The following is an 11,189-nucleotide window of genomic DNA, read 5'->3' on the forward strand; positions in this document are numbered from 1 at the left end:
TTTCAATCTTACGTTTCCAATAGAAAAGGCGGTTATTAAATAATACCAAGACATGACAGGAATGTGTATCATGTGCGAGTGGAGAATACGGTGATGAACTGTATTACTTTCTTGACTGTAAATAACGTTTACAACGCAGGTGTCACTTGAAAAAAGCACTTTAATACAAGACCAACCTATATTAAAATTTCTAATATATAAGCATGAAATATATTGGAAAATTGAAAAGGGTTGTATGTTTGTAAATGTTCTCTCAAATAATCATATTTTCTACTTAATTACTTATGAGTTCTTTCATTAACATTTCTATAACAACAGTCATGTTAGATTAAAAGTAAATAATTTGATTTTCCCTATATGCTGGTCTAAAGTATAATCAAATTGTTATTAGAACTATTATTGTCATTAAGAAATGAAAAGGAATGAATTTTATTATTACTCTTAATTAACATTTGTAAAATTAAACTCTTAAAACCGTTATGTGTTGTAAACGTTTGCACACCTCCCTTTAACAGTATTAAGTAACGATACACAGTCTAGTGGGGGAATATTACTCTTGTTGCGATATGACTGAAAAAGTGTTAAAGCTATGTTAAAAATCCAAATCGCACACACACACACTTGTTGCAATTGGTAGAAACACGCCTAAAATAGGTTGTTACGCAAGGAATGCATATTACATTTGAAAGGTTTATAAACATGTGTAACTTCATATCTCTACAAAGACCATATGTCAGAATGGTTAAATGCATACAGAAGATTAATGAGCGACGAAAGAAGCAAACGATAATTGTGTTTATTTATCCTGTCACAATTTGCCTCAAGAAAATTAAAAATTACAACGCAAAGAATTTTCGCTGCATAATGCAATCAGTCACTGGTGAAAATAAAAATTAGCAGAAAATACAATTTTATTTCAGAGTAAAAAGTGGCTTAGCGTCAAATTCCTACACCCATCCACCCCCGTTTGCAAAGATTTAGTAATGCCCCCTATCCCGTATCGTTGGGACTACGAGAGCGGTAGTTACGGCACTGGACGCTTGCTAGGATTAGGCCCACTCACAAGGAAGAACAGCCATAACTCAATTTAATATTGTGGTCCACGATATATCTTTATTACATCTGTATAGTCTGTACAGGCTTCGAAAAACCCTCCAAACCTAACATTAACTTTGCCGTCCGAATATTTCTTTTATTATATATGTACAGGCTCGAAATAAATCAGCTTACCTCACTTTAGTCATGCTGTCCCGGATACCCCATTATTACATCTGTACAGTTTGTGGAGGTTTTGAACAAACGATCCATACCTCTCCTAAAACCTTGCAGTCATGAATATCCCTTAAATAAATCTGTACAGGCTTAGAATAAACCTATCTCTTTATTACTTATGTACATAAAGACAGGACTACACTTGGAAAAACTTAAATAACCCCAAAAGAGTCAAAGTATAAATTAAAAATATATTGGATATACCGTTTAACGACTCTTACAATGACTAAACTCAATATTGGCACAAAGGAAGAATAAAAAGATCCAAGGAGGTTCTTTCTGTCCAATAGTTTAATAGTTGGGTCCTGGACCTGGTATTGTGTTGACCGAAGTAAAAATATGTCTTACTATAATGTTTTAAATAAATGTATATGTGGTACAAACAAGCAAGACATAATGTTTAGAGGAATACAGTCTCATTAAAACCATGGCTAAAGTACTAATGCAATAAAAAATACTCCATACAATAGTAAGATACATTGGGTTGATTTACTAGACTCTAGACAATAATGGGATACATTGGGTTCATTTAGTGGACTCTAGACATGAGAAAGACATCTTAAGGTGATTTACTAGGCTTTAGACAAGAGGAAGACATCTTAAGGTGATTTAGTAGACTGTAGACAAGAGGAAGACATCTTAAGGTGATTTAGTAGACTCTAGACAAGAGGAAGACATCTTAAGGTGATATAGTAGACTCTAGAAAAGAGGAAGACATCTTAAGGTGATATAGTAGACTCTAGGCAAGAGGAAGACATCTTAAGGTGATTTAGTAGACTCTAGGCAAGAGGAAGACATCTTAAGGTGATTTAGTAGACTCTAGGCAAGGGGAAGACATCTTAAGGTGATTTAGTAGACTCTAGACAAGTGGAAGACATCTTAAGGTGATTTAGTAGACTCTAGACAAGTGGAAGACATCTTAAGGTGATTTAGTAGACTCTAGACAAGAGGAAGACATCTTAAGGTGATATAGTAGACTCTAGAAAAGAGGAAGACATCTTAAGGTGATTTAGTAGACTCTAGGTTAGAAGGAAAACATTAACGGAAGGGAGGTCATCAAACGTCGTATCAAATATGATCACTCTTCCTCAATCAATATAGATGAAATTAGGTTAGAAGGAAAGCATTAACGGAAGGGCGGTCATCAAACGTCGTATCAAATATGATCACTCTTCCTCAATCAATATAGATGAAATAAGGTTAGAAGGAAATCATTAACGGAAGGGCGGTCATCAAACGTCGTATCAAATATGATCACTCTTCCTCAATCAATATAGATGAAATTAGATTACAAGGAAAACATTAACAGAAGGGCGGTCATCACACGTCGTATCAAATATGATCACTCTTCCTCAATCAATATAGATGAAATAAGGTTATAAGGAAAACGTTAACGGAAGGGCGGTCATCAAACGTCGTATCAAATATGATCACTCTTCCTCAATCATTATAGATGTAATTAGGTTAGAAGGAAAACATTAACGGAAGGGCGGTCATCAAACTTCGTATCAAATATGATCACTCTTCCTCAATCAATATAGATGAAATTAGGTTAGAAGGAAAACATTAACGGAAGGGCGGTCATCAAACGTCGTATCAAATATGATCACTCTTCCTCAATCATTATAGATGTAGTTAGGTTAGAAGGAAAACATTAACGGAAGGGAGGTCATCAAACGTCATATCAAATATGATCACTCTTCTTCAATCAATATAGATGAAATTAGGTTAGAAGGAAAACATTAACGGAAGGGCGGTCATCAAACGTCGTATCAAATATGATCACTCTTCCTCAATCAATATAGATGAAATTAGGTTAGAAGGAAAATATTAACGGAAGGGCGGTCGTTAAACGTCGTATCAAATATGATCACTCTTCCTCAATAAATATAGATGAAATTAGGTTACAAGGAAAATGTTAACAGAAGGGCGGTCATCAAACGTCGTATCAAATATCATCACTCTTCCTCAATCAATATAGATGAAATAAGGTTAGAAGGAAAACGTTAACGGAAGGGCGGTCATCAAACGTCGTATCAAATATGATCACTCTTCCTCAATGATTATAGATGTAATTAGGTCAGAAGGAAAACATTAACGGAAGGGCGGTCATCAAACGTCGTATCAAATATGATCACCCTTCTTCAATCAATATAGATGAAATTAGGTTAGAAGGAAAACGTTAACGGAAGGGCGGTCATCAAACGTCGTATCAAATATGATCACTCTTCCTCAATCAACGTAGATGAAATAAGGTTAGAAGGAAAACATTGACGGAAGGGCGGTCATCAAACGTCGTATCAAATATGATCACTCTTCCTCAATCAATATAGATGAAATTAGGTTAGAAGGAAAACATTAACGGAAGGGCGGTCATCAAACGTCGTATCAAATATGATCACTCTTCCTCAATCAATATAGATGAAATAAGGTTAGAAGGAAAACATTAACGGAAGGGCGGTCATCCAACGTCGTATCAAATATGATCACTCTTCTTCAATCAATATAGATGAAATTAGGTTAGAAGGAAAACATTAACAGAAGGGCGGTCATCAAACGTCGTATCAAATATGATCACTCTTCCTCAATCAATATAGACGAAATAAGGTTATAAGGAAAACGTTAACGGAAGGGCGGTCATCAAACGTCGTATCAAATATGATCACTCTTCCTCAATCATTATAGATGTAATTAGGTTAGAAGGAAAACATTAACGGAAGGGCGGTCATCAAACTTCGTATCAAATATGATCACTCTTCCTCAATCAATATAGATGAAATTAGGTTAGAATGAAAACATTAACGGAAGGGCGGTCATCAAACGTCGTATCAAATATGATCACTCTTCCTCAATCATTATAGATGTAATTAGGTCAGAAGGAAAACATTAACGGAAGGGCGGTCATCAAACGTCGTATCAAATATGATCACTCTTCCTCAATCATTATAGATGTAATTAGGTTAGAAGGAAAACATTAACGGAAGGGAGGTCATCAAACGTCATATCAAATATGATCACTCTTCTTCAATCAATATAGATGAAATTAGGTTAGAATGAAAACATTAACGGAAGGGCGGTCATCAAACGTCGTATCAAATATGATCACTCTTCCTCAATCATTATAGATGTAATTAGGTCAGAAGGAAAACATTAACGGAAGGGCGGTCATCAAACGTCGTATCAAATATGATCACTCTTCCTCAATCATTATAGATGTAATTAGGTTAGAAGGAAAACATTAACGGAAGGGAGGTCATCAAACGTCATATCAAATATGATCACTCTTCTTCAATCAATATAGATGAAATTAGGTTAGAAGGAAAACATTAACGGAAGGGCGGTCATCAAACGTCGTATCAAATATGATCACTCTTCCTCAATCAATATAGATGAAATTAGGTTAGAAGGAAAATATTAACGGAAGGGCGGTCATTAAACGTCGTATCAAATATGATCACTCTTCCTCAATCAATATAGATGAAATTAGGTTACAAGGAAAATGTTAACAGAAGGGCGGTCATCAAACGTCGTATCAAATATCATCACTCTTCCTCAATCAATATAGATGAAATAAGGTTAGAAGGAAAACGTTAACGGAAGGGCGGTCATCAAACGTCGTATCAAATATGATCACTCTTCCTCAATGATTATAGATGTAATTAGGTCAGAAGGAAAACATTAACGGAAGGGCGGTCATCAAACGTCGTATCAAATATGATCACTCTTCCTCAATCATTATAGATGTAATTAGGTTAGAAGGAAAACATTAACGGAAGGGCGGTCATCAAACGTCATATCAAATATGATCACTCTTCTTCAATCAATATAGATGAAATTAGGTTAGAAGGTAAACATTAACGGAAGGGCGGTCATCAAACGTCGTATCAAATATGATCACTCTTCCTCAATCAATATAGATGAAATTAGGTTAGAAGGAAAACATTAACGGAAGGGCGGTCATCAAACGTCGTATCAAATATGATCACTCTTCCTCAATCAATATAGATGAAATAAGGTTAGAAGGAAAACATTAACGGAAGGGCGGTCATCAAACGTCGTATCAAATATGATCACTCTTCTTCAATCAATATAGATGAAATTAGGTTAGAAGGAAAATATTAACGGAAAGGCGGTCATGACCTAGCACATTATATCCATGAAAGTACGAATAGGAAAGACATACTATTTTGAGAAGGAGCTTTACTTGCATTTGATTTAAAAAACATGCTACAACACATTTCACAGTAAATCAGTGAAGATCAAGATAGGTGTTTTCCCTGTTGACAGGTATGTCTTAGTATGCTTATATCAATGTGTGTAGGTAGGCATGAAGCAGTAAGTATTCTGATCTCGTATCTCAACTTAGAAACACCTGCATAGCAGCCACTTGCCTGTTTTCTGTCTCTATAGATCTTATCTTCAGGACTCACGGTACTAATTCAGTTCCCATAGTAAAACTATGCAAACACCATGCTATTAAAAATTCAAAAACTTAAAATTTCTGAGCGCTCATGAGCAAACCTATATTTATCAGTATAGATGAAACCTGGATGACAGCTTCTGTGTAGAGGAAAGGATATGAGCCACGGCATTTTCTGTACCTGCATGTGTTTGAAACATGTGCTTTAAATTCAGCACCAAAGAGTCAGTGCTAATTTTAATAATGCGTGGTCCAAACTCAAAACTTAAAGGACTGAAATTACACGAATAAAACTATGTCTCTATATTTTTTCACTTGCAACTAGGATAAGGTCTCAAAAGATTCTTTTTTCTAAAACATAACTTACATTATTAACCAATCCTGGTCATCCAAACCCATACATATTCTATTTTATGTTCACACATTCCCAGGCTGGTTCCCATATTTTCATATCATTAGTACCGTGTGTCCTATATGGATAACATGTCATTGTCGTGATTTAACTGCTTGTTGATAATATCATCCGAGCAATCAAGGGGAACTAACTACTAAAACCAAAGACTTGTATATGATACGAATGGGGAACCAATGGTAGCATAGGGTAAATAGGGGTAAACAATAGCAGCAAAGGGTATATATGGGGTAACAATGGTAGCGTAGAGCACATATAGGCAACCAATGGTAGCATAGGGTACATATGGGTAACCAATGGCAGCGTATGGCACATATGGGTAACCAACGGTAGCTTAGCGGGATTTACCTTTGCCATAAACTTGTTACAAATATTGTCTTTACGGAGTCATGGTATAAAATCATATATGCACAGGGAGACAATACATAGTAGAGACATAAGATACAGTCATATAATTATATTGAAACTAAACTCATTAGAGACACAAACTGATTTTGAATCCTGTTAAATGTTTTGCACATATATCACATATGGTGTAATTCTTATCAGAGAAATTGAAAGAAATATATATTCATATCGTGTGCACAACTACATTCATTCTTTTTTCCATAGGATGGTAATATAATATTTAATCATAATTCGTAATCAAGAACACACCACACAAGGCTGCACAAATCATTTTGATAACTACTGGTTACTACTGGGGATATTTCTTCATTGATATTTCTGTTGCCTTGCTCCTCTTCTGGAAACGCCCTTGAATCTCACCTGGAAGACAGGAAATGTTCTCAATATTGACATTGGGCGAAGTAATATAAAATACTGTGGATGCACCTTAATAAGTCATAGAAGACACCAATGGTGTACAATGACGTTAGATGCCTGCAAAGTAAGTTTGAATGTATGTGTATCTATCTATCTATCTATCTATCTATCTATCTATCTATCTATCTATCTATATATATATATATATATATATATATATATATATATATATATATATATATATATATATATATATAAAGATAGAGAGATTTTGATTTTTAACTAAGCTTTAACACCTTTTCAGTCACATCGCTATGTCTAGCACTGGGGCGTCATGTCGCAGACATGTAGCATGATGTCCCACCTAGTCACATTATCCTGACACCAGACCAACCAGTCCTAACACTAAGCTCTTAATGCTGAGTGCCAAGCAAGGCAGTTATGTGTATGTGTGTGTGTGTGTGTGTGTGTGTGTGTGTGTGAGAGAGAGAGAGAGAGAGAGAGAGAGAGAGAGAGAGAGAGATTTTTATACCGTACAGCCTTGGACAAGTAATAAGTCCTATAACACAGACAATGCCACTCCATGCCAGAGATCCGAGAACTACGCTGGCTATCTCTCCTCTCCGTGCATAGTATGACGACCTGTAAAGTATACAATGGTATGACGACCTGTAACGACCTGTAGAACGCACAACAGTATGAAGATCTGTAGATCATGCAATAGTATGACGATATGTATGGCGTGCAACAGTATGACGCAGTGAAGAGCATACCATAGTCTAACGACCTGTAGATCATAGCATTGTATAACGACCAGTAGAGCATATAATAGTGTGTTGACCTGTAGAGCATATCATAGTATGACGACTTGTAGAGCATACGATAATATCACGATCTGTTGAGCATAGGATTACATGAAGACCTGGGGAGAATGCAACAATATGATGCCATGTAGGGCGTGCAATAGTATGACGAACTAAAGAGCATATCATAGCATAACGACCTGTAAAGCATATCATAGTATAAGGAATTGAACATGCGACAGTATAACGACCTGTGGAGCATATAATCATATAACGACCTGTAGAGCATATAATTATATAGCGACATGTATAGCATTTCATAGTATGACGACCTGCAGAACATATCATAGCATAACGACCTGTAGAGCATATCATAGTATGACGACCTGTAGAGCATACGATAGTATGATGACCTGTAAAGCATAGAATTGTATAACGACCTGAATATCATATCAAAGTAAAATGACACAGAGCATACGATAGTATGACGACCTGTATAGCATATCGTAGCATAAATATACGTAGGGCACATCATAACATGACGACCTGTAGAGCATACGATAATATGACGACATGTAGAGCATACGATAGGATGACGAACTGTAGAGCATATCATAGCATAAAGACATGTAGGGCACATCATAGTATGACGACCTGTTGGGCGTGCAGTAAGTTACTGGTACTCTCATCGTACAAAACGATATTAAAGGGAAGGGGGGATGTCTCTTGCATGTGCATTCGGCGATCATAGTTGAGCTTAAATCTTTATCAAGAAATCTTTCACTTTAGTACTGTTCTGGCGATTTTATAACGTTGGCCTTGATGACATGACGTTATTAGTCCTAATAAAGTAACAACTGATATTCATCCGCAGAAGCAGTATTTAACGCACTAAGAGGGCGAACATGTGGTCAACATTTAAGGCCCAACTTGGCCGTATTTGCGTGTGGGCGAGATTATATTTCGTTTGATCTTTCTTGCTCGAACAGGATATCCAGTTTTCGAAAATGCATACTAGGTTTGCTCACATGCGCCACTCACTCATTCTATAGTATAATACTGGGTACTGCGCGTGCTTGCTCACATATATTTTATAATTAATGGACACAATTAGTTCCGATTATTTTACAGTGTGTTTGATTGCCTATTATGTTACGGTGTGTTTGATTGTGTATTATGTTACGGTGTGTTTGATTGTGTATGAGAATATTTGTATACATCAAGAAAGATAAAGTCATGTATACCTTCGGCAGCACGACACTCCTTTCCAGGGATAGTCGGTAATATTAAAATAATCACAGCAAAAGTGATGTGGACCGCAACACACTCCATATCCACAGGCGGTATACAGTGGGTTGGTACACACAGTATCTTGATTCGCTCTATTTGTCGTTACTATACACGCGGGTACATTAAGAGATCCAGTACCACTATCAACACTGGTCAAGTAAAGTGACATCAAGACGAACGTGTACAAGGACAGTTTGACGTCCATGATTATATACCAATGACATAATCCAATCACAATTCTACCTATTATGTCATAACATACACCGCATTATAAGCAAATAATGAACAAACGAATGAAATACATTCATTTACATTACAGGAACAAACACCATTCCTGTGCAAACGAAAAGTCCCAGTCAGATGTATGTGAACGAACAGGTCGATAGTTATTGTTATCGATTGTCAATATTCAGAATACATATCGGCCCGATGTATGTATAGGGAAGCATAAGAGGAAGTCCTATACCTCATTTATTATCAACGTCAGCCTTCTATAGGCGAGTCTACCTTGTGCATTAAGGTGTGTGTACATTATGAGTGTCTTCAAGATGAAACATGGAAAAACAAATTGTTAATTATGACAGTTTTCTGCGGGGTTAGGTCATTCGTGTTGAGGGCACTTTTGTGGACCACCTCTGTTATTTCTGCGAAACTAAAATATGCATCGGATGTAAATAATTTGCAGAAAAATCACAAATTTTGTTCGCCGGAAATTTTGTCGCCTTAAGGAAACTAAAATGTATTCACGCAATCTCAGCTATTCATATGATCAAACGAGAAGCTTATATTCACGAATCTCACCATAAAGAATGAGTTTATGACATTATATAGAGTGTCTGTACAGTTACAGCCAAGTATCTCAGACTAAAGTGTCTATTTATGGAACAGATATTGTCCGTACAGCTTATATTCACAAATCTCACCGTAAAGGATCAGTTCATGACACATATAGAGTGTTTGTATCCTACTCTAGAGGAGCAGATAAGGCACTTATAGAGTGTACATGGAGCTTATATTCAAGTAACCCAGTCTAATGGGTCAGTTTATGACACATATAGAGTGTCTGTATTCAACTCTAGAGGAGCAGATAAGGCACTTATAGAGTGTACATAGAGCTTATATTCAAGTAACCCACTCAAAAGGGTCAGTTTATGACACATATAGAGTGTATGTAATCCACTCTAGAGTAGCAGATAAGGCACTTATAGAGTGTACATAGAGCTTATATTCAAGTAACCCAGTCGAATGGGTCAGTTTATGACACATATAGAGTGTCTGTATCCCACTCTAGAGGAGCAGATAAGGCACTTATAGAGTGTACATAGAGCTTATATTCAAGTAACCCACTCTAAAGGGTCAGTGTTTGACACATAGATTGTCTGTGCTAATTGCACTAAAATATCCCACTCTAAAGGATCAGGTTTTGATACGCAGAGTGTCTGTCCAGCTTATATTTTAAGCAACTCACTCTCAAAATTAGCTTATGACATATATAGACTGCCAGTACGAGTGGAGCTAATACAAGGAGATGAGAAACATTCCTGAGGCTACAAGACGAAAATCTAGTTATGTAACTACATCGCTTGCAAGGAGAGTTTATCTTTTCTTTCGGATGGCGATAATACGCTGCTTGCCACATTTGATTCATTCATTATATTATTCAGTTTGTTAACTCTTTCTTCACGAATATAGTCTGACAATATGTAGAACAAGTCTCTTATTCAAATATTGTATAAATTGAATATTATTCAATTCCCACATTCAAATATTGTATAAATAAAATATTAGACTATTGCCATATTCAAATATTGTGTAATATGATATAATACATTAAATAAACCTTCAAATATTGTATATCCGGATATGATACAATTGCTGCATTATAATAACTTCTTTTGATTTTGATAATGAATGATGTGGACTTAAAACATCGTTTGCTAGGTAAAAGGTGGACATTTCGCCTTATATTCATTAAACCTTTAGTCATTTTCCAAAAGCATCTTGCTTAGTTTATATCATTAAGTCATGTTTTGCGTCATCACAATGATGGGGTAGCACAACAGAAAACATGAAAACGTACATGCCTTCGAGAACAGAAAGTACAATTATTGGATGTCTTTCAAACATATCGTTTGAAATGAGCTCAGATGTAAGCTTCCGTTTATGAAATGACGACACATTTTATTTGATGAAACTGTGGAACAGTGTTCTGAAGTACCTTCAAATT

At 36.0% G+C, this 11,189-nt stretch overlaps 1 protein-coding gene across 1 annotated transcript; it reads right to left on the reverse strand.

The window, feature by feature from the left end:
• Nucleotides 1-5,455: 5,455 nt before the first annotated feature.
• Nucleotides 5,456-9,471, reverse strand: LOC149800463 (uncharacterized). Its single transcript, XM_089960088.1, has 3 exons — nucleotides 8,917-9,471; nucleotides 7,402-7,511; nucleotides 5,456-6,872 (listed from the first exon to the last, which is right to left on the reverse strand). Exons 1-3 carry the CDS (start codon nucleotides 9,165-9,167, stop codon nucleotides 6,802-6,804), a joined length of 432 nt encoding a protein of 143 aa, XP_089816214.1. The 5' UTR covers nucleotides 9,168-9,471; the 3' UTR covers nucleotides 5,456-6,801.
• Nucleotides 9,472-11,189: the final 1,718 nt, after the last annotated feature.

This window comes from Sinohyriopsis cumingii, chromosome 5, assembly GCF_028554795.1.
Source record: "Sinohyriopsis cumingii isolate HCF-2022 chromosome 5, ASM2855479v2, whole genome shotgun sequence".
Taxonomy (NCBI): domain Eukaryota; kingdom Metazoa; phylum Mollusca; class Bivalvia; order Unionida; family Unionidae; genus Sinohyriopsis; species Sinohyriopsis cumingii.

Bases quoted from the DNA above. Each gene is read 5' to 3' on its own strand.
- LOC149800463 (XM_089960088.1), bottom strand. From the start codon at position 9,167: ATGGACGTCAAACTGTCCTTGTACACGTTCGTCTTGATGTCACTTTAC. The intron at 7,512-8,916 runs GTATACATGACT...TATACTTTACAG, and splicing joins GGAGTGTCGTGCTGCCGAAG to GTCGTCATACTATGCACGGA. The intron at 6,873-7,401 runs GTATAAAAATCT...CCTGTCTTCCAG, and splicing joins TACTTGTCCAAGGCTGTACG to GTGAGATTCAAGGGCGTTTC.